Source organism: Corvus kubaryi, unplaced genomic scaffold (assembly GCF_017639235.1).
Source record: "Corvus kubaryi isolate FWS band 111438036 unplaced genomic scaffold, C.kubaryi_AGA036_p1.0 78, whole genome shotgun sequence".
NCBI classification, from domain to species: domain Eukaryota; kingdom Metazoa; phylum Chordata; class Aves; order Passeriformes; family Corvidae; genus Corvus; species Corvus kubaryi.
Genome location: NW_024582065.1, coordinates 3,194,584 through 3,222,084, shown reverse-complemented (window position 1 = coordinate 3,222,084; position 27,501 = coordinate 3,194,584). Strand labels below are relative to the sequence as shown.

The following is a 27,501-nucleotide window of genomic DNA, read 5'->3' as shown; positions in this document are numbered from 1 at the left end:
AGGTTGGAAGCATGTTTTATTCCAGAAAAACAAGAGCAGGTGTAGTGTCCAGCAATGCAGGGGTCCAGGGTGGAAGAGATGCTCTGTAACAGAGGTTGTTCAAATACTAGAGGTTCTCAGAGTGGTTCTGCACCAGCTGCAGGTAGGATTTAGGGAATGAGCCATCACATCCTTGGTGAGCATGGACATGGCCATCGAAGCCACCTCCTGCTCCTGCTGCCCCATCCCAGCTCCGGATGCACCTCTGAGCTGCTCCATTTCATTCCTGTCTGTGCAGGTGGTGGGATAACCTCATACAGAGTCAGTCTCTGCTGTTTGGTCATTGTCTGTGAGAACCCCACTGCTCCCAGAATGTGCCTCAGCCCTAGGGAGAAGGATGAGGAGGAAGAGGGATGGCCATGGTGGAAGCTGCCACTGCAGCCAGAGCCCAAAACCAATTGTACGTCCATGATCATGAGATTTACATTAGCAGGAAGTTCCTCAGTCAGAGGGTGGGGAGGCCCTGGCACAGGGTGCCCAGAGAAGCTGCGGCTGCCCCATCCCTGGAAGTGTCCAAGGCCAGGTTGGATGGGGCTTGGAGCAACCTGGGACAGTGGAAGGTGTCCTTGACCGTGGCAGGGGGTGGAAGGCTCTTGCAGACACCAGCACAGTCCAGAGCCACTGGCACTGCTGTCAGACGGTGCCAGCACCCACTGGAGCAGGTGGAATGTCAGCCATGGCCTTCTGCTGGCTCAGGGACCAGAACTTTCCTTTCCCTGGCAGCAGAGCCGCTGCCCTCGCAGTGAGGGATGCCGGGGAGCTGTTCCTCCCCCCGCGCCCCTGCTCCCCGCTCCCCCAGCCCCGGCAGTGCCGGTGCCTGCGCAGATGTTTGTATTCTCTGCAGCTGATGAAAATATTCATTATCTTGTTAGCGGCTGCTGCGGCGGGGGAGGTGCAGATTTGCATTCCCACAGCTGATCCCGCAGCGCACACGGAGCTGCCACGCACGGCACTAACTGGGCAGCACGGGGCCGTGCCCAGGCTGGGAGCTGTCCCTCCTGCCCTGCCCACTGCCACACTGCCAGGCCCACGGGGACAGCAGGGAGCCGTGCCAGGACCGTGCAGGGGCAGCACGGAGGACAGGAGGAAGGTTGGAGAGGGATGTGGAGGAAGGCAGAGGGCACTGGGGCTTGGTCTGTGTGTTAGCTGGGTATGGAGGCAGTGAGGAGCAGTGCTGGTCCCTGCACAGGTGGGAGCAGGCAGGGGGATCCCAGTCTGGGAATGCTGCTGAGGTGTCTGTGTCTACGGGAGGGTTTGTCTCCTGGCTCTGGAAGCTTCTTGTGGGATGGGAGGTGCAGGGTCTGGGGGAATGGTGGGCTGGGACATGGGCTCTTCCTGCAAAGAGCCTGCCCTGGCATGGTCAGCCTGTGGCCCTCAGGGAACACTCATATCCCCTGACCCATGTCCCCATACAGCTGTCAGAGGGTTCCCCGAGGTCTTCTGAGTGCCCCTTGTGAAAAGTTGATGGTGACACCCATAAGGGTTTGGGAGAGAGGCCAGCAGCATGCCCAGGTGACCCAGAAGACCAGTGGCACCTTGGCTTGTACCAGCAATAGTGTGGTGAGCAGACCAGGGCAGTGATTGTCTCTCTGTACTGGCGAGGGGCACCTCAAATCCTGGGGTCAGTTCTGGGCCGCTCACAACAAGAGGGACATTGAGGGGCTGGAGTGTGTCTGGAGAAGGGAATGGAACTGGGGAAGGTTGTGGAGCACAAGTCCATGAGGAGCAGCTGAGGAAGCTGGGGGTGTTTAGCCTGGAGGAAAGGAGGTTCAAGGGGAGACACTGAGAGGTTGGTCTCTTCTCCTGAGTGACAAGCAATAGGACAAGATGAAACAGTCTCAGGTTGCCCAAGGTGATGTTTATACTGGATATTTGAAAAATTTGTTCACCAAAAGTGGTGTCAAACCCTGGCATGGACTGCTCAGGTCAGTGACAAAGTTATACCATCCTTGGAGGGATTCAAAAGGTGTGTGGGTGCCGCACCTGGGGACATGGTTTAGTGGTGGCCTTGGCAGTGCTGGGTCAATGGTTTGACTCAGTCATCTTAAAGGTCTTCTCCAACCTAAATAATTCCATGATTCTATGGACAGGAGAAGAGGGATGAGAGGTTGGCACTGGGTACTTGCAGAACCAAGAGCTGGGCTCTGCTCCCCTCCTGGGTTTGGCAGAGATGTGGTGATCCATGTGCCACCCCCTCCTTGTCACTGCTCCCTTCATGGTGCCTGGCACTGTCTTCACTCTCCCAAGCTCCTGTGGCACCCAGGAGTTTTCCTCTTTCCCTGTGCTATGGGGAGCAATCCATGGGATGGCCTTGCTGACCTGCTGGCCTTTCCCATCTCTGACTTTTATGATAGTAATTATAGCTGGTGTTACTGCAGAGTTAATTTTTGTTATTAAGAGATGCGGTGAAGATTGGTTTTATAATAACAGCTCAGATTTATGGAGTACCTTTCATCCCAGGGGGTCCTTATTGGCTTTATAGCCTTGCAGAGAGGAATTGCTGCTTCTTCCTTCCTCATCTCACAAGGGCTGCAGCTGCTCCTGGGCCATGGGAGCTCTGCACCCCCTCGGGACACATGAAAGTAAGGGTTATGTTCAGCTGGAAAGCAAGAGGAGAGTGAGACAGGAGGGTTTGAGGCAGTAAATTGTGATCACACGACTTCAGGACTTGAAAGCAGCATTTTTCCATCATTGTAAGGACACTGTGCTGGTCCCCATTAGCTGGGCTGTGGGTTTGTGCTGCTCACACCATGGGGCCGCTTCAGTGTCACCTCCAGGGACAAGGCTGACATTTAGCAGCCCGTCACTGCTCTTCCTTGCTAGTGCAAGCACTGGTTGATGGAGATTCCCCATCCAAGGACTAAATCAGCTTGACATTGACTTAGCAGTGCGAATCCTTGCTCCAGGCAATGCAGTCAGGAACAGTCACCAGCGTGGGGATATCTGAGCACTCCACAGCTACGCCAGCTGTCGAGCCATACCTGCTTCCGAGGTAGCAGCAGGGCTTGGATGCAGTCCTCAGTGCAACAGAAAATCTTGTCTTCCTCTTTCCCATCCCAAGCATTCTCTCCAGAGGTGGAGGATTTGCTGTTCTGCCTGTTGCAGTGTAGCTTGTGCCTGCATAAACCTGAAAGCAAGTGCTGGGTTTGGGCTTGGGCCCCATCAGTTGTACCCAGCGTCCCAAAAGTGCTGGACAAGCTATGCTGGGAGCCCTCCTGTCCCCTGTGGCATAATCCAGTTCCCCATAATCTTCCACTGCACCTCGTTCCTGGGCAGCAGGACCTGGTTGGGATGCTGGTGGCTCTGTGCAGAGGAAAGCTGGAGCAGGTGGTGGGGACAGGGTGAGCCTCCCTCACCCTCCTCCCTGTGCTCTTTGCTCTCCCCCTGCCTGGGCTGCAGGAGGAGTCTCCCGTGGGCTGCTGCCTTCCATAACAATTCCCTGGAGATGAAACTCGAGGTGTTTGTGCCAGTTCATTTCTCCCCCAGCACGGGCTGAAGGAGCCCAGCACACCAGAACAGCCTGCGTGCCTGGCCCCGGCTTTCCAGGGAATGCTGCCGCTTGCCATCTGTGCCCGTGCCCGTGGGCAACAGGCAAACATCTGGAAGGTGTGCCAGCACTGCCACTTGTCATCAGGCAACCGGGGTGCAACAGCCACAGAGCTGGGAGGAGGGAAGGAACGTGGGAAGTGCTCCGGGCACCTCGCTGAGCCCAGGACTGGGGCTTGGCTCGTGGCACCACAGTTCCCTGGGATGGTGGCAGGGGTGAGGTCGCTGCGGGTGCTGTCACCCTGCCCCGTGCATCGTTTTGTAGTTCTGTAATTAACTTCACACACAGAAACACAACTCTGCAGCTGCAGTCACAAATCCCAGCTAATTCTCCATATGCTCTGGCTGCCTTTCAGTGCTGCTGCTTATGGAAGCGTCCCCTGCCTGGGCCCTGCCTGTCCCTGTCCCCTGGGGACACCCGGCGGGCAGTGGTCCGTGCTGGTAGAGCCATGGGCTGGCCAAACACCCTGCATGGACACCTCAGGCAGGCACTGGGGTCACCCTGGGCTCGGGATGGTGGCACAGGGATGCTGGCACAGCTGGAGCCCACACTGGCGTACGGGAGGTCTGGTGTGGAGGGGAAGTGGGAGCATTAACTGCACTGAAATGACATTGTCGGAGTGCCAGCATATGAAATGTGTGGTGGTATTGCTGCCCTGCCATTGCCTGTGGCTGTTTTTCTTCTGCTTCTAATGACTAATAGAGAGAAGACAAAACAATTTCTATTAGTTTCTCCCACGCCGCAGTGGGTTTCTTATTTTCCAAACCTCATTAGAGTTTGTAATACCATGGTGGTAGTCAAGAGCAGTCCGAGTCACCCTGGGGGGAGAGAAGAACCGAAGAGATATGATGTGCAGCCCAGTATTAACACTGCTCCTGGCTCATTTCCAAGGTCCCTCCGGACTCCTTTCCAAACCCTAACGCCTTATCTTCATCTTAAAGGTTAACAATGAAGCTTAGGAGAGGGGAAAAAAAGAAATGTTTAAGATCTCAAATTGTTAAAGAGAATGGATGTGTGTGCTGAGTGGAGAGCTGGGTCTGCATTTACATTGGAAAGGCAAATATTAATATTAAAAGGCTGTGCTTGTGCTTCCCAGGGCACCGCAGCTGGGGTGTGGGTTCCCCTGGAACGCTGGGGCTGCTGGTGCACAGAGAAGCCATTGGCTGCAGGATGCCGTGCCCAAATCCCAGAGGAACTGGATGCCAGTCAGGCACCAGCATCCTTGGGAAGCCCCAGCGGGTAGTCCTGGCTCCTCTGGAGTCAGTGGGAGTTGTGCATTTGTTGCCTCGTTATAAACAATGCCGAGGAAAGTGCCAGGCATGGAACTGCTGGAGCAGCACTTGGGAAGGGATCGGAAACAGCACCCAAACAATCTGTGGGAGAGGATCCACAGCCTTGGCTCAGCTCAGCGCTGGAATCAGCACCCATAGGACGTGTCCAGCCTGGCTCTGGCTCTCTCAGCATGGACAAATCATTCCCAGAGGGAAACTGTGCCCAGGTCATGTCGCAGTGGGCACAGCCTGGTGGGCCCGAGCTCCATGAGCTGCTCCAGGAGGTCTGTCTGTTGTCTTCTCCATCACATTGTAAAAGAGCTGGAAGTTGCTGAACTTATGGAAGCTGACAAGGTCAGAGCCTTTGGCTGTCAGTGATGGCAAAGCTAATGGAGGCAGGCACCTTTAAGCAAATACTTGGAGCAGGACATGGATCCTCCTGGCAGACACTGAGCAGCTCCAGCCCTTTGCAGATGGGCCGATTTCTCTCCATCCACAGATGCTGGGCATTCCCCAGACCTTCCACTCAGGATGGATGGCACATGGCCCAGATGCGTCATGGTGGCCTTGCCACCAGGTTCTAGGCTCAGGACAAGGCTGCTGAACCACTGTGAGGCCCTGGCACAGGGTGCCCAGAGAAGCTGTGGCTGCCCCTGGATCCCTGGAAGTGTCCAAGGCCAGGTTGGACGGGGCTTGGAGCAGCCTGGGATAGTGGAAGGTGTCCCTGCCCATGGCAGGGGGTGGAATGAGATGACCTTTAAAGTCCATTCCAACCCTGTTGGAATCACAAATCTGTGATCCTATGGTTCTTTACCTTTTTTCTGGCCACGGCCGTTTCTGATTGTTGCTCACAGCTTCTCCATCTCTCCCCTCAGAGCAAATTCCTTTGTGTTTCCTTTAGGAATGGTTTTGGGAGAGGATGTGCTTTTTCTCCACGATGATGAATCGTGAGCCTCATGTTCGCTCTCAGTGCCACAGTGGTGGGCACCACTGGCTGAGTTTCCTTCGGTGCTCGGCGGCGTTGCTGGGACTGTGTGGCCCAGAGGAGGGCTGTGGTGTTTGGGGGGATGTTTGGAGATGGTCTGTGGGAAAATCAGGTTCAGTGTTGGCAGAGCACAGTGCTGATGGCGATGGGCACAGGAGCTCCCAGCCCTGCAGAGGGTTTTGGGGCTCAGTCTGGGGGTGCGTGGAGGGGGTGGTGCTGAGCAGCAGCCAGGCAGACACCTCACATAGCCCAGGAGCACCAGGGCTTCCGTAGGCACTGCGGCCCCAGTGCTGGCTGGTGTGATTTACCTCCTGAAACACCTCAATTTAAATGCTAATTCTCCCTGAACCGGGGGGTGAGGCAGCTACTGGATATTGTCAGGCTGTTTATTGGTGGCACTGAAGTGGGACACGCTGGGGACGTGGAGGGATGAGCAGCACAGGGACAGGTCCTACCCACAGTGTCGGGGGCTGGTGGAGGGATGCTGGTGGTGCTCGCCTTTTTCCCCGCAGCCTGGCCCAACCACACTTCATTGCAAACAGTGGTTAAGGCTGAGAGTTGGGGAGCTGAAGGGGCTCCAGAACTTGGCAAAACTCGACTGGTCTCTGCTCTTTTATCCTGCCTTGTTCTACAGGAGTGAGGCCTTGCTGAAATTAATACTCAGTAAATTTGGAGTAAGTAACTGCTGCTTCAGAGGGTTTGCATTAAACCTTTATAATTCACCAGTGCCTGAGGTCATGAAGACATGCTGGGGGAGATTTACAGTGTGCTTACCTTCTCCTAAGTGGCTGTGGCAACAGGACACCCTCTTTTCTGCTTCCAAGTGACTCCAGATCAATTTTTTTTTTTTGGTGATGACAAGCTAAAAGGAAGCCATTTCTCAATGTCCCTGTGTCAGGCTGGGCTCTGCTGATCTTGCAGCCACCCCAGCAGGCAGCTTCTCCAAGGGAAATTTGGGTGAAAAGCTGGTACTAAATAACCTCAAATCCATCATGTTCTCCCTGAGCCATTGTGGGACAGAAAGAAGTAAGATTAATAACTAATTCTTTGCCAGAGCAGGCGTCCTCTCAGACGTCCCCTCTTGCATAGCAGAAAGGGCGGCCCTGGCACAGGCACTTTGCTGAACATAAGCTTGCTGGATGATAATGTGATTAACATTTGTAGCTGTGCTGGCTCAGATAAGGGTAATTAAATCTCATGCTTCAGGGCATAAGCTAATCACTTGTGGGGTCATTTTATATATTTTATATATCTATATATATATTTACCCCCCCATGAATATATTTGCGCGGGTGCTGTGGTGCAGGGTGTGCATCCACTGTCAGTGATGGGTGTCAGCCCATGCTTGGAATGTGCAGTGGGAGTTTTACAGCTGTGAGGAGGTCTCCAGAAGGGTTGGTTTGCAGAGTCCATCCTCAAGGCCGTGTCCTGTGGGAGCAGAGTGCCAAGGGAGGAAGCCACAGCTGACTGAGCTAAGGAGGAGAAGCTGCCCCTTCACCCAGCGGTGTTGCTAACAGGAAAACAAAATGCATGTCAGCCACCAGCTGATCTTTCCCTGCTGCAGGCCAGAATCCCACTGCCAGCTTAGCTCTCTGGCTTTGAGTGTCTCAGCAAGGAGACACGGTGCCCCAGGGTGAGCAGAATCGTGCCATGAAGCAGGATCCAGCAGCTGTGGCCCAGCCCTGGGAGACCACAGCACTCCAGCTCCTCCCCAGTGCCTGCACTGGGCTCTCCTGCTCCCCCCAAACCCCGTTTTGCCATGGCATACTGGTCCTTTCTGGAGGCTTCCCATGGGCTGTGTGAGCTGCTGCCAGCACTGTGGAGCACAGCAATGCAGCCCAGCGCTGCATCACGGCTCTGCTGCATGACCTTGGGTGTGTTATTAAAGGTCACAGTTCCCAAAAACAGGGCTGGTTTGTGTGTCTGGTTTCAGGAGGACAGGAAAGCAGTGGCACAGCAAGCTCTTGCTGCCTGAGCCCTGCTCCTGGTACCTAAGCAGCTGCTAATTGCTGTCACCCCAGCAGCACCCTGAGATGTGGGAGCTGCTGATGGTTGTCGGTGTCACCCCAGGCAATGGGTGCGCTGTAGGACTCGCCGAGGATACACCAAATGTCCGTCAAAGCCAGGATTTTGAACTCAGTTTAATCCAGGCAACTGCCTTCCTCCTCAGCCCACCCTGCCAGTATCTGCTAAAGCCTTTGGCCATTTGACCTTTCCCAGCATCAGGCTTGCTCGTATGGAATCAGTTCCCTCCAAGGCAGGCATGTGCTCGGGTCAGATGCTGCTGGGAGAAGCTGCATTTCCTCGCGTAATGATTCAGTATCTGCAAAATGCCTCGGGAGATGCTCAGATCCCCAGCAGGAGAGCACCGTGCCGGGGAGTGGATTCCGTGTGCGTCAATGCTGGAGAGAGCAGCAACTCACTGCTCCAGTGAGTCCTGGGCAGCTGTTCCACTGGGGAGATGCCAGGGGCAGAACAAGAGGCACAGGAGGATGTTGTGGGGCTGGCAGGTTTGTCTGGCTCCCACCTGATCCCACTGGAGTAGCCCTGTGAACCCCACACCTGGCCCTGTGCCCGTGCAGAGGTGCCGGTGGCTCGGCTGTGCCCCAGTTGGAGGCACGTGTGGCAACACGTGCACAGGGATGCTGTCACATCCCTCCCCTCATCCGTGTCCCTGCCCTTTGCACAGAGCCCGATGGCTTTGATCAGAGCTTCCAGAGAGCAGAAGAGTGTGGCAGGAACTCTTTTTTGTGCCTCCACAGTGAGCAGCAGTGCAATCCACAGGGTTATTAGAAAGGCCCCGTGGAAGAGGAGCTGCAGCCCTCTGCCGGCTCGGAGCCATGGAATGCTGTGCCCTGGGCACACCCCAGCAGCAGTGTGCCCTGCCTGGCGTGTCCCCATCACCATCCTGCCCCTGCAGAGGCAGTGAGGACTCTACAGAGGGACTGAGCCATGCCCAGACCTTCTGCTGTGGCTCATCCCTGCCTTGGGATGGCAGGGAGCAGGGGGCTGGAGGTGGGGAGAGCTGGAAGAGATGCAGGAAGGGTTTGGGAGCAAGAATGCATCTTGGAAGTGCTCCTGAAGTCCTGCCTTGCACTGCTGCTCCCTCCCCTTATGGAAGCACACTGTGGGCACGTGCTGATGCATGAGCCCTCTCCTTGGCTCCCACTTGCCCCCGGCTTTTCCCTGGCCTTTCGAGTGTGGAACAGTTGAACAATTGGATTACAGGAGTGGTCCTGCAAAGCGTGGCTGTTCAGTAAATACCTTCTCATAGAGGCAGCAGCTCTGAGCAGCAGCTGCTGTGTGCAGTCCCCTCATGCCTCAGCTTCTCCCTCCTGAGCTGCCCAAGCATGGACCACCAGCCCCTGGGGCTGTCCTGCCTCACAGATGAGCCAGGATATGCCCAGGGACATGGCATATGTCACCCCCCAGGGTGTTGCTGAGATGGCCCAGGTGGGATAACAGGGGGCAGGAGGAGATGCTGCCTCTTTCTATCTCCTTTGCCCCGTGTCAGGGTGCAGGGCGCTGGATGAACATGAGCTGCTGGTGCTGTCATGCCATGTCTCTGTGCCCCCTGGGGCATACCAGGTCCATCCCCTCATGTGCGACAGCACTTGGGAAGGTTCCACCAGCCTCCTCCTGGGCATCCCCTCCTGGTTGTCTTAGAGGTGGGATATGGGGCTGGGCAGGCAGTGACCCTCCTGGCCCCTGTGCTCACCCCTGGTGCAGGAGGTGGGGCTGACCTGCCAGGAAAGGGACAGTCCCCACGCTCCAGGATGGCAGGCAGGCTCCGTGCAGCTGCATCCCGCTTTCCCAGCGCACCATCACGCTTCTCCACGGCTTTGGGATTCGGCAGCGCTGATGTTTTTCCCTTTTCTGCTGAGGCAGAGCAGCAGAGACACCAACATGCTTCTTCCCCTGTTCCCTACCCACTTGCCTAATTTTGCAGCCCTGTTTCCCACCACCCACATGGCTCCCAGCTCTGGCAGTAATTGCAGTTCCCCATTTGGAATTGCTGTGACAGCAAAGGGCTCAGAGCAGCAGAACGCTCCACCATGGGGATCCCGTGCCCAGCAGGATCAGTTGGGGATTTGTGAGCTCGCTGTGAGTGAGAGGCTTTTTCCCTCAGACAAATAAAGTAGTTTTTCTTTTTTGCACTGAGGCAGTGCAGAAAGTGAAGCTCCTGAGATGCAGTCAGGTGGCTCTGACATGGGGGTGCAGCATGAGGCAGGCTGCCTGTGCAGCCAGGGAATCATGGCATGGTTTGGGTTGGAAGGGACCTTAAAGATCATCTTGTTTCAGCCTTCCTGCCATGGGCAAGGACACCTCTCACTAGACCACATTGCTTAAAGACCCATCCAGTCTGGCCTTGAACACTTCCTGCGCCCCACCCGTGTGTCCCCGCCTGCAGATGCTCATCCCTGTGCTCCTCTCCTGCCGTGGGGCTGGGAGCATCCCCAGGCTGGCTGCACAGGGCTATGGCTTCCTGCTCACCTCTGGTGCGGGTTGCAGTGGCCACATCTTGGCCCCAGAGCAACGGGAGGACCCCAGGGGAGTGTTCCCCCAACTCAGCATCTCGCTGTGCTGGGACCCATGGAGGTAGCCAGGGTGTCCCAATTGGGAGGTAACGACAGGATGATGGATCATCCCCCCAGGGACAGGCTGTGGGGGGTAAAACCAGGGAAGGTGAGCCAAATCAGCAGCTGTTTAAAGGAAAATCTATTCCAAAAAATGCAGCTGGGGCAGGCGGTGCCAGTCTGAACCTCCCCCAAGCTCCTGGGGCTGACCTGATTTTGCAGGAACCTCCCTTTCTTCTGCTCTGCTGCCCTTTTGTCTCCACGCCCGGAGGCTGCGAAGCCTCCTGGCCTATATTTTGGCTCTAAGATCAATATTTAAAATGCCCCCTCCTGTTTCCTCGGCGCAGGCGCGAGGCATTTCACTTACCGGGGGAGGCTCGTCTCCCAGAGACCTGTCTGTTCACCATTTCAAATAATTTCCCTGGTACCGTTGTTCTAGAAACAATTCATTAGGGGCCTATTATACAATGTTATACTTGCCAAGGTTAGAAAAGATCCGGCATGTGTGGTAAAATTGCACTGTGAGCTGTACACGAGAGTGGGGTTTTCTGTGTCTGTCTGTAAAATGTACTTTTTCTGCCTTTTGGAGAGCGAGTCACTGGGGGTGAAAACTGTGGGGGTGATGATGCTGCCTGGAATGGGGAGCCCCAGCAGGGCTTGGTCGCTGTCCATACAAAGATGCTGCAGGTGTGGAAAGGGGCAGTTTTGGGGTGTAGCAGCCATTCCTCTTTCCTTGCCCCCTCTCCAGTGGCCCACTTTTAAAATCTGGGTCAAACGCAGTGGCTGGGTCCCCAGGCTGAGAGCAGTTCCATATTTCCCGAGCGCTAATGGAGCTGCGCTCCCTGGGGAGCTCATTAAGCATCACCTCAGAGGGCTGCCCAGCCAGGGCTGGCTGGTGGGGAGGCTGCAAACCCCATCCCCTGGCAGGGCTCCTGCTTGAGGAGATGTCCCCCGCCCAACTGAGCCGCCTGTCCCCATGCCACCAGGGCGGCTCGGCCCTGCTGCCCGGCCGTGCCCTGCATCGTTGCTTTGCAGTTGTCTTTTTCTCTCTGCAGGGAGAATAACTTCATCAAGGACTTCCCTCAGCTGGCTGATGGTCTCCTGGTGATCCCGCTGCCCGTGGAGGAGCAGTGCCGTGGTGTCCTCTCGGAGCCCCTTCCTGATCTCCAGCTTCTCACGGGTACGAGCTGCCCCGGGGTTCAGTGTCCCTGGGGAGAGCACAGGAGGAACAAGAGGGTCCCAGTGTGGTTCCTGAGGGGCATCATCACCCTCTTTGTGCCATCCTTCCTGTGTGCCTGGGGCAGAAATACTCTGAGGGGTGTGTGAGCCCATCCCAGCAGCATCTCCATCCTTGTGAGCTCCTGGCAGCCACAGCCATCCCAGTGCTGGTCCTGCCAGCAGTGCGGGGACCCCACGGCATCACCACTGAGCTTTCAGCCCTCCCTGCACCCCGTTTCTCACCCCTGCAGCACGTAGCAAGGTGGGAGCATTAGGCATGCCCCAGAGCATGGTCAGCAGGGTCACCCGCCCGCTCTTTCTTCGCAGGGGACATCAAGTATGACGAGGCCATGGGGTACCCCATGGTGCAGCACTGGCGGGTCCGGAGCAACCTCTACAGGGTGAAGCTCAGCTCCATCACCCTCTCTGCAGGTGAGGGATTCCAGGGGCAGGGAGATGTGTGTCTGCATGGGTGGGTGGTGGTTTTCTGCCCCAAGCATCCCACTGACATTTCCCACCTCCGTGCCCTGTTCCCAGCGCTGCTGCAGAGGCAGGCAGGGAGATTTGCCTCCTTTTTTTGCAAGGGGGAAACTGAGGCGGGGAGTTTGTGCAGCAAGAGGTGAGGTCAAAGCCAGGAGGAAGCCAGTAAGCAACACTGGCAGGGAGGAATTGTTTTGGGGTGGCTGTGTGTGTGAGTGTATACAAAAACCAGTCAGTGCCTTAAAAAAGGTGGTTTCAAAAGGAACCAAAGCACTTGGAAAAGCAGGTCATGTAAAGCACAGATGAAGAAGGGGTGGGTGGGAGGATCCTGCAAATGTCAAAACATTTCACTGCCACGTTTTTATAGCTACACATTTTGTTTCAGAAATGCTGAAACATTTTGTTGCGACCTGAAATGTTTTGCCTTTTCGTTTCAAAATAGCATTTTTTATTTAAAAATCAACGAGGTTTTAAATGGAGAAAGAAAAAAAAGATTTAGTGCTAACAGGCGGCACAGCCCCAAAATGAAATAACCTTCTTGGAGCTGAATAAAGTATGTGGGTTCAGCTTAAAATGAATTCTTCTGGCTTTTTTATTAAACCAGCCTTCTCTTTCAATAAACCAACCAACCAACGAGCCAGATAATCTCATTTTGGTGGCAGTTATGACGTATTTTCTTGCAGTATGTTTTCCGTTCCACCACTGAACCAAAACAGGGCTTTCAGCCAGCTCTCAGCGATGCTGAGGTGCTGTGAAGTCACCACTCTCTCCAGGATATTTCACCTCCATAGAGCAGCAAGGGTCCATGTCCTTGTCCCATGCCAGAGATCCCTGCTGTCTGTATGGCTGTTGCTCAAGGGATGCCCTGACCTTTGCACACCCAAGGAGCTGCCACCAGCCTGGCCCTATATGTCGCTCTGAGCTGTCTCCAGCTTCCCTAAAAATAGTCACCAGTTGTGCTGAGTGCTTGCAGTAGGGATGGAACATCTCTGGTTGTGGATACAGCCAAGCAAAGGCCAAGCACATCCTCTGGGGAGAATGTTCATGATGTGCCAGCAGCCTGAAGAACACACTGGAGCTGGCAGGGACTCTGTGTGTGTGTGTGTGCACGTTCACATGCGCATCCCTGTAAAAGCATCTGAGAAATCTCTTAGGGAGAGGAATCATGGAAGGAAGTCAGAGCCACAGCCGGTTGTGGATTCCAAAGGATCAGGTGGAGGCAAAAGAGAAGGAACTGCACCCACGTGGGGCCTTGTATGACCTGAGCAGGGAACCTCTGGGGCTCCTTCCCCTGGGCTGTGGCTGCCAACCCTGCCTGGCCGACCTGCCCAGCCCTTGCCTCCCTCCCACAGGCTTTGCAAACATCCTGAAGATCCTGAACAAGGACAGCAGCCGGGAGGAGCTGCTCTCCTTCATCCAGCAGTTTGGCTCCCACTACATTGCGGAGGCGCTGTACGGCTCCGAGTTCAGCTGCACCATCCACTTCCCCAGCAAGAAGGTCCAGCAGCAGCTCTGGCTCCAGTACCAGAAAGGTGAGGAGGGCGACGGGAAGGGCAGGGGCATAGACACCAAGGTGTCATGTGCTGGTTTCCATCCATCACTCCTGTCCCACGCGTGCACCATCACCACGCTGGGGAGCAGGCTCAGGCAGGAGGCTTGTCCCAAACTGAGTGCCCAGTGACAGGTGGCACATGTCATTGGCAGCGTCCCTGAGCCACCCTGCCTGCTCCTGCCCTTCAGCTTCCACACTCTGGCTCCATCCTTCCCCTGGGTGATCCCTGTCGGCGATTGAATCTCAGACCCAGACGGGCAGGGAACCTGAATCGTTTATTCGAAGGAGTGAGTTGGTTTTATACACTTTTCCAAGGCACAGTATTTCCTGACATGGCGTGACCTATCCCGTGTTGACGCATCAGCAACACGATTCCTAAATGTCCTGTTATGGGGTGGTCACTCACTGTTCACCCGTCTGTCAGCTCCTGGCAGGCTCCTCTCCGTAGGGGTCTGCTGTGTGACACCTCCTCCCCCCAGGGTCTGATGGAGACAAGCCTCTCTGTGCCCCCATGTGCTCCTCTGCACGCAGGTTTTACAGGTCACAACCCAATTCTACCTTACTTATAATTCTCCATAATTCCCCCTTTTCTGTTCTCTACAAATAAGAATTATGACAGTGATTGAACAGATAGAACTTTGAGAAACAATGTAAAGTTGTCTAAAGCTTTTACCATCACTCAGAGTCTGCAACTGCTGGAAGGTCCTGTTTCATAGTGAGGACTTAGAAAGTCTTTCCTAGGCAAGACTTTCAAGTTTACTTTGGAAGAGGGTCCAGCTTTTTTAAGATCAGATTAGCAAGTCAAAATGACTTGATTACACTTTTAGGGCAGAAACACAAGCCTCTCTGTGCCGCCATGTGCTCCTTTGTGCTGCCATGTGCCTCTGCAGGCAGGTTTTACAGCTCACAACCCAATTCTACTTTATAATTCCCCATAACCCCCTTCCCCACGGTGGCCCTCACGCGCTGGGGGTCAGCTGATGGAGATGTGACATAAATGAGCTGTCTCAGAATGCCTTTGTTTTATTGCTTGTGACAATGACAGTCTTTAAGGAAGTGCATTAAATCAATAGCAGCCTCATTGTGCTACATCATAAATAATGAGACACATCATTAAACAGGGCAATAAACTTCAGGACTTTGAAGTAATACAATTAGGTTATGTTTATAAAAACTGCCTTATTGCTGTAGCCTTCCATTTGCCAATTCATCTCTCTCCTCCAGGGAGTTGGGGATATTCCCTGGATCTGCTATTTTTCTATTCAAAAAACATCTGTGGTGTATCGTAGAGCCCACCTTAGGACTGATGATGACAGAGGTCATCAGGGCACTTGCCTCCTGTCCTGGTGGCACTGCCAAGAGCAGCCTCGCTCCCTGGAACCAGGCAGAGAGAGGTGTTCTCCCACACGCCGCCTCCCTTGCTCTTGGCTCATTTACTTCTCCGTTTTCCCAGTGCAGCTCGTCTTGTAAGCGTCTTTATAACACCCTGTACTCGTTTGTTTGGGTTTTAAATAGTGATAAATGAAGTTTGCCATAGCAATGCCCCTATTTAGCAGGAGAAGGCACGTGCAGGTGGGTTGTTTATGTACTCATGATGTTATTAATCACTTGGGAGCACTCCCTGCAATCCAGGGACAAATGTGTTGGTGGGGAGCAGACCCTGAGTGCCCCATGGTCCCAGCACCATCCCCTCAGACAGGGCTTTCCCAGGAGAATGAGAGGTGGGAATGAGAGGCAGCTGCTGCAGTCCAAGCCTGGCACAAGCATTGCTGCTGTTCCACAATGCTGGGGCCAGAGAGGACACGAACAGCGCTTGATCTGGTGGTGAAATATCTCCTGTTCCCTCACTCCCACCTCCCCCATGTCAGGGGCAGAGGTGGCTCAGGGCTCAGCCACAAAGCCCCGTGGTGGCACAGGGCCTGAAGCACAGCAGTGTCTCACTGACAGAATAATTTCCTTTTTAGTCCATGGTATGCAGCTGGCCAAGGTGGATCCCTCGCTCCCCACCCAGGTCCTGCCCCCATTCCTGGAGCTGTGCCTGGCTGCCCAGGCATTTGTGGGGCATCCAGAGCATCCTTTCCCACTGCCTGTGAAGCACCAAAGCACTCATGGGCCTCCAGGGATCCCCTGGGGGGTTGTATGTAATGCCTGGACATAAACCTTTGACTCCTGGTTGTGCAGCATTTGGGCAGCAGGTGCTGGCCCAGTCTTCTGCTCTGTGCGTGGCACCGTCTGTGGCTTCGGTGGCTGGTGGGGTCAGTGAGGCTGAACTTGGAGGCTGTGGGCAATGCAGAGGTGACCAGTGTTGTATTTAGCTCTCTGATGGCCAGAAAATGCTCTTGGGAGGACATTAAGGATGTTCAGGGTTCTTCAGGACATCAGCTTGTGGACAGAGAAAGTGTCATGGGAAACCCAGGGCATTGTCCCAGAGAGCTCCCAGTTAGCCAAGAGAAAGAGCTTGCTGTTCATGGTAGATGGATTTTATTCCCAGCTTCTCTACTGATTTACCCTCATTTTGCCAGTGACATAAGGCAGATCGGAATAAATAGCTCCAGCTAGACAGTTCTGGATGCCTTCTCCACTCAGAACAGCTCTGGCCTGCCGGGCTCCCCGCTGCTCACCAGCCCGTTCTGAACTGCTCAGTGAGCTCACATATGCATCAGCTCTAATAAATATAAAAGTAGGGCCAGAATAACTGTAATTTGTTAGTGGACAAAACAGGTCACAAGAGGAGGGATAGAGGAGAATCTCAAGCTAATTGGAACACCACCAGCTCTGAGAAAAATGCACATTACGGGGTGTTTGCAGCACCGCACAAAATTATTTTAATATTTTAATCAACTTCATAAATCAATCGCCAGGCCTCAGGAGGAGGCCTGCAACAATAAAGGCACAATCTGCGTGTCGAGCCCTAATTGAAAACGTGGTTTTGAAGAGAAGCTCACGCCGCTGGTGCCAGGGCAGGCGCTGGCTCCGTGCCAGGGCTGGAGCCGCCCCAGTGCCGGCACAGAGCCTGTGACATGGGTCAGTATCTGCAGAGCTCTTCCTTCTGCCAAGGGCAGGGAAAGGGATCCGCCTGTGGCCAGGGACAGCACAGAGCGGGCAGCCTGCTCTGCCTGGAGGAGTGAGAAGTGTTCATTCCCCTTCCTCCTGCAGGTGGATGAGGGGTATGTGGGGGGAAAGGAGGTGACAGAGCAGCCTGCCCTTGTTCCTAAGGATTGGCCGGAGTGAATCCTGCAAGAGAGAGCCAGACAGGCACGGTGGCACAGCTGTGGCACACCGAGCACTGCGCTCCTTCAGCATGGGAGCATCCCCCAGGCTTCCTCACAGGAACAGCCTCAGTCCGTGAGCACACCAAAGCAAACTCCAATTTTACTTCATGCAGAGTGATTAAAAGCCCATTTTTTGGGCTGCTTGCTCTGGCTCTGTGCAGCCAAGCAATGCTTTAACACATTGAATGTCCTCCAAGCGGGAACCTTGAGATCGACCCAGCCATTGATCTGTGCCACGGGAGCCCACATCGGTTTTCTTCCCCGTTGGAGCCAGCATTTAACGCTGACGGTGCCTCATTAAGTTGGTAGCAGTTGTGTGAGCACCTTCATTTGGCAGCTGGGACAAACGTGATGTCCCCAGCCAGCTCCTGCTGTGTGAAAGAATGTGCTGGGCCTGGCAGGATGGAGCAAACTGGCTTTGTCACAGTGGTGCTGAGCTTTGGATTTCTGGAGAAACCAGTGTGGATAACACCCCGAAGTGCTGGCTGCTGCTGAGCAGTGTCTCCATGGCATCCAGGCTTCCTCTTCATTCTGTCCCCACAGTCACTAGTTTGGGGTGGACAAGTTGTTGGGAGATGACGCAGCCAGGACAGCTGACCCAAACTGGGCTATTCCTCACCACACAGTGCCATAATAATAAAACTGGAGGTGGAGGCTGGGAGTCACCCCACCTCGGAGACTCAGAAAATGTCCAGCAGGGAAGAGAGTGATACCCCATCCAGCAAATCCACCTGCTGGGAGCCACTTCACTGATAAAAGTTCATCAGAGAGCTGGCTGCTCTGTGGTTCCTCGTCCTGGCTGGTGAGGAGGAGGAGAGCTTGCTTAGGGAAGGGGGAGAGCTGCTCTGGTTGCAAAATCTGACAGCCGTGGTCTGCAAGAGCTGTTCCAGCTTGCTTATTCCCACTGGAGAAGCCCAGCTGGGAAGCAGGAAGGGATGCTGATGGGCTTAGGATGTGTGTGCATGGGTGGGGGAGATCCAGAGGGTTTCACTGCCCAGCTGGGAGGTTACTTTAGGTCTGCAGTGAGGCAAATGTTTGTTTTTCTTGAATTTCCTATGATCTCTAGATAGAGTTTCCTTGGCTGAGGTTCCCTGGCCACACTGAGTGCTCAGCAAGCTCAGCCTGTGGCTGCTGCAGATTGGAAAGATGTTAATGTTCCCTCTCAGTAATCGATCATTTATGGGAACAGTCCGTGGAGGGGCTGTGTTCTGGCAGGTCCTGTCACATTCCCGAAGCCTTTCTGCTCCCTGTCCTCCCCAGTCCTTGCTTCTCTTCTCTTGGGCCACACTCCATGAATGGCATTTACCTGTAGCAGGTGACAGCCTTCATGCTTTCTTGTGAGCTCAGCAGTATTGACAGAAGATCTTCATGAATATCCTTCATAAAATTCAGGATAGAGCCTGGAGCTCTGCTAAAATAGCAGTCTGTGTTACTCTGAGTAGGGCCTGTGGCTCCCTCCTGTCCTTTCAAGGCTCCATTTGTCTCCCTTCAGGTCTGATACTGCCATTAACACAATTAAGATTGAACTAGTCCGCAGGAACCTTTAGTTTTCCTTTCCTAGATGCAATCAGGTGCATTAAGAAAGCTGTAAGGCTGCTTTTTCATCTGTTAAAGGACATAATGGGTTTCCCTTATATGTCCTTGGTCAGAAGCAGAACACAAAGAATTTCCGTTTTTGAGATCTGTCCCTATGTACAACCACTCTATTACCTTTCTAACACTCTTACTTGGTTTATGTCATTACATTTATTTCAAAACCTCAGATTTCAACATTTTGTTCGGAGGAGGTAAGAACAATCTAGCTGGTTGCCATGAAATTTAGTTTAGACTAAAACATGTGCTGTGACTCAGTCTGCTAAATGACCTTATGCACTGCTCATTGTAATCCAGAATTGCCAGGCAAGTCGAGTAATTAGTTGTGCAAAATGAAATAACTTTAAATCCTCGCATTGAGTAATGATCCAGAAAAATCACTTAAGCTGTACAATAGAAACGACTCAAAGCATCTGGCTTTATTTTTACTTTTGTAGCTTTGCCCCCTTTGATGAGGAACAGGCTCTCCTCCTCATCCCTTCATTCCCTGGCTCGTGGTTTTGCCCAGAACAATGTCCATGGCTTAGCTGTTTTACCCTAAGAAATCAAAACCTGTGATAAAGCTGCAGGGGAGGTGTAACAGCACCACACGGCAGCTGTTCTGCAAGGGTTGAATAATGTTTGATAAACCAGAAATACATACCTGTTTGAAGAGCTGAGATGAGCCCAAGTGATGACATCCTTCACCCAGCTCAGCCAGGTGGCTGAACAAGGGGAGATCCTGCACGTGCTGTGGATGTACCTGTTGAGGAAATGTCCCTGCTGGCCATGCAGGAGCCCCTCTGGCAGCCACACTGGCACCACCCGAGCCGGGGTCGAGGCACCTTCACAGCTCCACCCCCCACACTCAGTCACACCAGGTTTCCTCACCAGCTCAGCTCCCATGGCAGTCTTGATCCTTAAAATAATTTAATCATGGTGCAACAACAAAAGAACAGCCCGAGCTGGTGCCTCCAAGGAGGGGGACTACAGATGAAGGAAACCCAGGGGTTTTATGCCCTCACAGTGTAAGTGCACCAAAGTCTGAGGTCTTCTAGGTGAGCCCGTGGCTCCTGATGTGTCCAGTCCCCTGGCTGCACCACGGGTCCCTGCTGGCAGACCATGGGTGAGCCAGGGACACAGGGGATGGAGTTTTCAGCCAGGCTCCCACGTTCTGTTGAGCTTCCAGGGCCAGTGAACTCGAACCAGACTTTTGAAACATCAGGTTACAAGGAAGATATTGCCCTTGTGGCAGTGTGAGTTAAGGTACAAAACCACAGCATTTATTTATAAGGTGGGTAGGGAAGTGTCAGGAAAAGTTCCACGAGCCTGCTGAGATCAGATTTATTCTTGGCAACCTGACACACAAAAAGGGTCTCGTAGCCACTGTGTTCCCAATCTAATCCCCACTGGCTGTAAAATCCAATCTGCCACCGAGGGGAGAAGATGAAGTGTTTTAATAAGAAAATGAGCCGTTTGCAATGCACTTTTAATTGGATCAATTTTTCCTTTATTACACGATCTTTAAAAACCAAACACATACATATGACCAGACAAGCTCTTCCTCCAGGTACAGAGCAGGAGCCAAACTATTTCAACATAATCCTTAATTACTCCATTTCACCTCATTTGGCAGATGATCATGGCACTGTGTGGGAGCACCACAGCAAAAAGAGCTCTGTATAATCATCTCACAGTCGAGATTTGTCAGGGGATGTGCAGACCCTGGGTGAGGGACAGCAGGTTTTCTTTTCTCCTTGAAACCCCAGACTTCAAGAGTTGCAGGCAAGACAGAGCCCCAGGCGCTGATTGCAGTGTCCTGGCCCACCAGTGCCTCCCAGGGTGGTGTTATTTTTCTTAATTCTCTGAGTGAGAAACAGATGACAGACGTTTTGTTTGAATTCTGTAACCAGGAACAGGCTGGAGTAACCAACTGCTCAGTTTACTGGACCAGCATTTATTTTTTTTCCTTTTTTATTTTTTTTCAAGCACTCCAGGAAATGTTATTGCTAGTAGTTGTGCTGTTTATTGCAAAAAAAAAAAAAAATCCATGGGAACAGAAAATTTACAGAGGTACATATTATCATAGATAATATTGCTTTAATTATTCAGGTCCACGGTAGCATCCCATGTGGAGCAGTTCTTGGAAGCAGGAGAAATGTTTAAAAGAAACCAGAAGGAGAGGAACTGCCTTGCCATAAAACTGCAAAAATGCCTTCAGTTACAATGTCATGAACTGCAGCACAGCCCAGTAATCCTCATCACCTCCCCAAAACACATATTCAGGATGAGAAAGGCTCCTCAGATTGCTGTCACATGCCTTGGGCAACTGCCCCCTCCCACCCAAAAAGGAGAAGCAGAGAATGTGAATAGTGAGTAGAAGCTGGTAGCCTTGGCAAACACACAGAGCAGCTCAGGAGGGAGGGGGAGTTGAGTCCCCTGGGCTCCCTCAGCACCATCCCTTCTCCCCAAGCTTTTCCCAGCACATTATAGCAGGAGAAATTGGAAGTTGCCATGAAGGAAGCTTCATCACACAGCTGTGTTTGCATGCTCACTCCTTTAGCACTGTCTGAGCACAACAAAAAGAGGGAAAAAAAACCCCAAATCCCACCAAAATCTGCTTCCAGTGCTTTTTCTGCAATCCCTTTAACTGCCAAACATCCAGCTAGAGCAGCAGCAGCTCGCCAGCCTGTTTCTCTTTGCTGTTTCAGTAGGGAAAAGTATATGGGCTTCAAAAAAAAAAAATCAAATCACCTGTTGCAAACATGCTGTAGGACAAGTAGCAAACAATTTGCTGGAGCACGGCAGCCACCATAAAATCAGCTTTTATATTGTCTGTCGTGGCCCCAAATTTGCAACTACGTTCTTGATGGCAACAAATAAATGCACTGCAGTGTAACTATTATCTGTGGCAGATTAACATGCTACCACTGTGCCCTATTTAAATGCGTCCTTCCTTTCAATAAACTATTCTGGTCGAGCAGCACCACACTGAGGTACGCATTTATCAGCCAGGAGAGCAGCACTGTGGGGGCCTTGGTTCACACAGCTGCAGTTTTGTGCTTCGTTTGGCCCAAAGCCGTGATGAGCAGCAACTCTGGTGCCTGCTGGTGTCGTGGAAAAAAGAATTACAAGGAAAAAAAAAAATCTGAGGAATGTAGTGTTTTGCTGTGCAAGGGAAAAAAAAGGCAGTGCACCAATGGATGTGCTTCCAAGTCTTAAAAAACCAGAAGTGAAATAGTCCCCCCTGCCCATCCCTATCTCCTTGCACAGAGGAGGTGCAGATGAGTGGAAAGCTATTGCTAAATGCAGTGGTCTGGAATGCAGAGTAGTGAAGTGCAGGTGAACATACAATGCATTGCATTTTATCTCATTTCCTACAATCTTTCAGTCTTATTCCCCCAGCTCTTCTCTCCCTCCCCAGGAAGTTTTAGATCCCAGATAGACCTTCCAAAGACAGTTTCCAGGATACATTTAATAATAAAACAACAGTAAATAGCAATCCTAGGTTTCCCCTCTTTATTTTTTTCCTCCAGCCCCCTCCCTTTTTACCCCCTTCTACCTAGCAGAGCTCTGATTAGGAATAAAACCTCCGTCTTCTTACAACTCAGGAATAAAGAGGTTAATTCTCTGGCTCAGCTCCGTCTCCCACAATTGCACAGTACTCACTTCACATGAACAGACACAATTCACAAATGGCACGACGGGGCAATCTCTTGAACACCAGAAAAATGGGAGAGACAACCCTGCCTCGTCAGGGTGGAAGCAAAGCTCCATCTCTGCGCGGTTGAAGAGGCCATTTCGTTTTATGCAGTGCTGCAAGCACAAATTGCTCTCTCTAGGAGTTGCCCAGACAACTGCTACCCAGTTCCTTGCAAGTACCACAGGATTGCCTCTGCTAGTTCTCTGAGGGAAGGTGATTTAGAGCAGTCAGTCAGCGCTTATGGCACAAAGGAAGACACAATGGTTGAAGCTGGAAGTGTAGGAGATGTGGCATAAGGAGGTGAGGAGGTTTATGGAGTGACCAGTCACAAGAACCAAGACTGCAGAGGATGGATCCTTTCCCTCGTGCTTGTTCTTATTTGTATAGGTTTTATATAAAAAAGAAGAAAAAGCAGACCACCACCACAAAAGCTATTTTGTTTCTAAACACAGAACATGATGGCCTCTATGCCAAATCCCCTTCAGTTATGGCACAGTCTTCCTGAAGGCTTGACACTGGTTCTCGTCAGATTGCAAGGAGACTGGAAGAATCTCCACTGCCAAGACAGGCTTTGCTTGCAACCGAGCCTTTTAAGGGGTGGAGTATCTTCTCAGGTGGTAACTGTAGATCTTAATGCAATGATCCCAACAGTCCAGCACCAGCAGCTGCCCTTTGGGAGTAATGGCAATGCCCACCGGGCAGGTGAGTCCCTCCCGGATTAAGATGTTGTAGCCGCCTCCTTTAGGAAAATGCAGGATTTCCTTGCGACTGCTGTCAGCAACGATCAGGTCTCCCCTGGCATCAACGCACATCCCAGCAATGCACCTGAAATCCTCATTCTCGGAGAAGAAGTGGCTGATCTGGCGTCCCAGCTGCCCATCTGGGCCGACGGAGCCGATGGAGAAGCCTCCTTCTAAGTGGTGCTCATACTGCCGGTTCTCCAGGTTGAGCCCCAGCCCCTGAGTGAAGTAAATGGTCCCTTCAGCATCGCAGGTGACAAACTTGGGGCGCACGGCACTGCACAGGCAGCTGTACTTCACCACCCCCATGCCACGGTCCACAGTGAAGCACCAGAGCTTCCCCCCTTCCACGTCGGTGACAACGAACTGGCCCGAGGGCAGCGCGGCGATGCCCCAGGGCTTGCTCAGCTGGCTCCGGTGACACGCCACGCAGTGGCCATCCATGGTGTACACCTTGACAGAGTTGTCGTAGCTGTCTGTCACACCGATCAGCCCGTGGCAGTTCATGGTGACAGAAAGGGGGGTCAAGTTGGGCAAGTCTGCTCCAAGGAAACTCAGCACGAAGCTGTCGATGCCGCTGGGGCTCCGGCGGATCTCCTTCAGGAAGCCTTTGCGGGTAAAAACCTGGATTCGGAAGTTGCCCCGGTCTGCCACAAGGACCTCGCCTTGGCTGGTGACGTGCAGGCTGACGGGGAGGTTGAACATCCCTGGCAGGCTGCCCTTGGAGCCCATCTTCTTGATGAAGGAACACTGCTGGATGCTCGTGGCTGCTTCAGGCATCCTTGGCTTGGCTGGCGAGGAATGGGGGGTGCAGCTGGGCTCCTCCTGCACCAAGTCAGGCTCCCGAAATGGTACAAAGGAGGATGCTGCGGTTTCCATGAGCGATTCCTCCACGTTAACTGTCCGGGGTTTCTTCACCACCTGCCCGATCTGCAGTGGTCCCACATGGCTCACCTTAAGGAGTTCCACCTCTTGGAGAGTCAGCTCCCTCGGGAGACTGTTTGTCAGTTCTGGTTCTTCCTCATCTGCTGCCTCCTCCAGGAGAGCTATATCTCCCTGCTTTATTTTGGCAAGGAAATAGTCACAGCGAGACATTATCTGCACTTCTGCTAAGTTCAGTAGGTAAGCTTGCTCCTCCATCACCTGGTTATTTATCTTCTCCACTTCAGACAAAGAGGTGGTGAAGAACTTGCGTGACCTGGCCAGCTCTTCCTGGATCTTGCGCTCCTCTTTGCTGTACTCCTGCAGAACCGCTTTGTATCTGGATTGCAGGTCTCTTGAAACATCCTCTAGAGCAGCTTTCCTTTTCTGAAGATCACCCATGAGCTCTCGAAGCCTGGCAAGCCTGGTCCCAAATTCCCTCCTACGCTCCTCAGCAGCCTCTTTGATAGCAATGACTCTGTGTCCTTGGGGCATGTGTGAAGCCTCCTTGCATGGCTCACACAAAACCAAGCTACAGCTCTTGCAAAAGTGTCTTGGCAGCCTCCTCCCGCAGACCTTGCACATGAGAAGTCCCACCACTTCCCCCAGGCCGGCTGTGTCGATGATCTTCAGCACGGTGAGGTTGTCGGTGAGCTGGGCCAAGCTGGTGATCCGCGTGATCTTGCTGCAGAAGGGGCACCGGATCCCGTTGATGCTGTTGGCCAGGAGCTTCTCCAGGCACTGCTTGCAGATGGTGTGCCCACAGTGCAGGAGCTTGGGCCTCAGGTGCTCCTCGGTGAAGGACTCCATGCAGATGGGGCACTCCAGGACCTCTCGGAGCGCGTCCGAGTTGAGATGAGGGGCGGCAGCCATGGTGCTCCAAGGCAGCTTTATCCGCCGCAGTGCCTTGTGCTCACATCTATTCCAAGGTGCTCCGATTCTGTCCAGGAAGAAAAAAGGGAAATGTGATTTATGTCACCACCAGCAGCTATGTATACATGCAATTTATTTCTGACTTATCGCCTAACCCTGCAGAAAAAGAAACCCAGTTAGCTTTTCTGTGTTGGGAAGGATGGATTAGTCATAGCTAATCTCAGGGTGGGCAAATTTCAAACCTAACTTGCAGCTCCCAGTGCGATGAATTATTCACTTGCAAAATTTGTAAAGTAGCACTGAAAGAAGTGTAATGGCAGCAATATGGAAGCCCAGTAGATATTGATGACTGAATCACCTCCTCATGGTGCCCATCTCCTGCTGCCAAGCCTCGGAGTTTACAGAATTTACTGAAACCCAGGGAGATTAAACCAGGCATTCAAAATGTTGCGCATCAAAGGAGGAACCAGATGGTGTGATGCTTTAGGACATTAATAGATCACCTCTGGAGACCTGCATTCAGATGTGACATCAGACACCAACGAAATAAATGTGCTTGGTTCGCTCTGCTTTGCTAGAGAGCCAAAACACATTTTCAAGGTTTCATACATTTGCCAGGAAGTGAAAGTAGCAAGAATGCTCTGTCAGCTTCCACTCGTTCTGGGGTGACTGTGCACACTGAAAACAGACAGAGAAGCTCTGATGCCGGTGCATCTCATTAACCTCTGCCATGCTGCACCATGCTTCATGCCAATTAAACACAGCTCAGGCAGGCATTAGCAATAATGGAGTTAACAGACAACTCCAAACATCCAAACTCCAAACACACTCCCAATGTTCGCTATTAGCTCCTGAACTCAGCTTAACTGCATTTAATTTCTCCTCATTTAACAATCTCGCAGCGTTGACCTCGTTCTCGTCTCCTGGTTCAGCTTTACACCACTCTGGTTGCTGTTCAGCTTCAATCCAGGCTTCTCCACCCTCACATCCCTCCCAGCAGGGAGCAGGTCCCAGCAGCTCTCCTGCCAAAGCAGCCATCCATTCAAAAGGAACAGCACAGGGCTCACATCATTAAGTTATTATTCACTAGACTGGGTTTCAAATCCTTTGCTATTGTACTGCTTAGCCACTAAAAAATAGGGAAGAAAACCTTTCTTCTAGGGGAGACGAGGAGGAGAAGGAAGTAGTTAGTCTTTGAAATGAAGAGAGGGTGGCAGAGGGATGTGAACAGACAGCTCTCTCTGAGAAATGGCTGCATGCACACAGCATTCTCACTTCCCTGCTGCGTCTGCCTCTTCCCTCCTTGGGAAAGATTCTGTGTATCTCAGTTTGCTGTGTGTTCCTGTGTAGGAAAACAACTGCAAGGAGGAAAAGTTCTTTATGCTCATACGGAAAAGAAAAAAAAAGAACCCTAATTTTTATTTGTCAGCTGCAATTCAGAGTCCTTTAAAGCACGTATTTCAGGAGGGGATTCAGTGCTGTGGCAGAATCTCCAGGCACCATGCTGGGATCAGCTTGACAGTGGCAGTTAGAGTACCACAGCCCTGGCCCTGGGGAAGCAGAAACCTGGGCACTGCCATGGAGAACAGAAACCTTCCTCTGAGGGAGGAAAAAATCTGTGATTTAAGATGATTTTTAAAAATGAAACACAGGATACCAGGTTCATTATTCTTTCTTTCCTTGGAAACACATCAAAAGACTCGCTCAGGGAAGGACGAGGGAGCAGCACAGGCACCAGGTACTGAGAGTTACATTAAAAGCTGCCTTTAAAACAAGTATTTTCATTAAAGAACAATGGTGGATGGGATTTTAAGTCAGGTTGGGCTTTTAGAGAGCTGATTTGTATGACATTCTTTTCATATATAACCCCCTTTATTGGAATATCAGCATGCCCTCAGTAATGGGACATTATTTTTTCCTTTTATCTCCCTCTCACACTCGGCTGTGCCTCCACGGAAGTTTCCTTAACAGCGAGTTGTTCTTGCGTGTCGGTCCCTCCCGGGACAGTTCCTCTGACGCAGAGCAGGGTATTACAGAAAGCTTCAGCTGAGGAGGATCAAGCCATAAAACTGTGAATTATGCGAGTTTGGTTTCCTTACATTCGAAAGAAATTTCCTGCCGTGGTTTCTCTTGTCACCCGGTAGCTTTTAGCGAGTGTCTGTGGTGAGACAACCGGCTTCACTTGTAATTCAGAGCTCGTGTCATTAACGAGGGAAAATAATGGGGTAATGCTGCAAAATAAACGCCGCTGACAGGAGTTGTCACAACAACAAAACCGGCAGGACAACCCCTGGGTTTTGGGGGGGGGGGGTTCACTGAAAAAATCCAAGGGGTTGGGTTGGAAGGCCCTTAACGATGAGCTAATTCCACTCCCTGCCACGGACGGGGGGACACCTTCCACCAGCTCAGGCTGCTCCCGTCCAGCCTGGCCTCGGACATGGCAGGGATGGGGCAGCCATGGAGTGACCTGTGCCGGTGTCTGAGCGCCGTGTCCGCTCAGAGCACACGCCCAGGGTCCGTCCGGCCGCAGCGCCGGGGCCACGCCGTGGGGTCAATGGCAGCGGGGCGCGGTCCGAGCCCGCTCTGCCTCGGCCGCCGCGCCGGTGCCGGGGGCGGACGAAGCGAGGCGGACCCCTCGCTCCTGCCCCTCAGCGCGGCGGGGAGCGCCCACCCCGCGGGGCGCGGCCCGGCCGCCCCGTTCCCAAGCCATCCCCTCCGTGCCGTGCCGAGCCGAGCCGTGCCCTTCCCTCC

The 27,501-nt window shown here is 52.8% G+C and overlaps 2 protein-coding genes across 2 annotated transcripts in view; one reads left to right on the top strand and one right to left on the bottom strand.

The window, feature by feature from the left end:
• ASTN2 (astrotactin 2) overlaps nucleotides 1-27,501 on the top strand; it is a gene marked incomplete at its 5' end in the record, with an annotated part of 241,726 nt that overhangs the window by 110,762 nt on the left and 103,463 nt on the right. The window contains 3 exons of the mRNA XM_042052782.1: nucleotides 11,475-11,599; nucleotides 11,965-12,069; nucleotides 13,470-13,649. Coding sequence (XP_041908716.1) covers nucleotides 11,475-11,599; nucleotides 11,965-12,069; nucleotides 13,470-13,649 — 410 coding nt within the window. The remainder of the gene's footprint in view (nucleotides 1-11,474; nucleotides 11,600-11,964; nucleotides 12,070-13,469; nucleotides 13,650-27,501) is intronic.
• Nucleotides 19,998-27,056, bottom strand: TRIM32 (tripartite motif containing 32). Its single transcript, XM_042052080.1, has 2 exons — nucleotides 26,850-27,056; nucleotides 19,998-24,817 (listed from the first exon to the last, which is right to left on the bottom strand). Exon 2 carries the CDS (start codon nucleotides 24,748-24,750, stop codon nucleotides 22,807-22,809), a length of 1,944 nt encoding a protein of 647 aa, XP_041908014.1. The 5' UTR covers nucleotides 24,751-24,817; nucleotides 26,850-27,056; the 3' UTR covers nucleotides 19,998-22,806.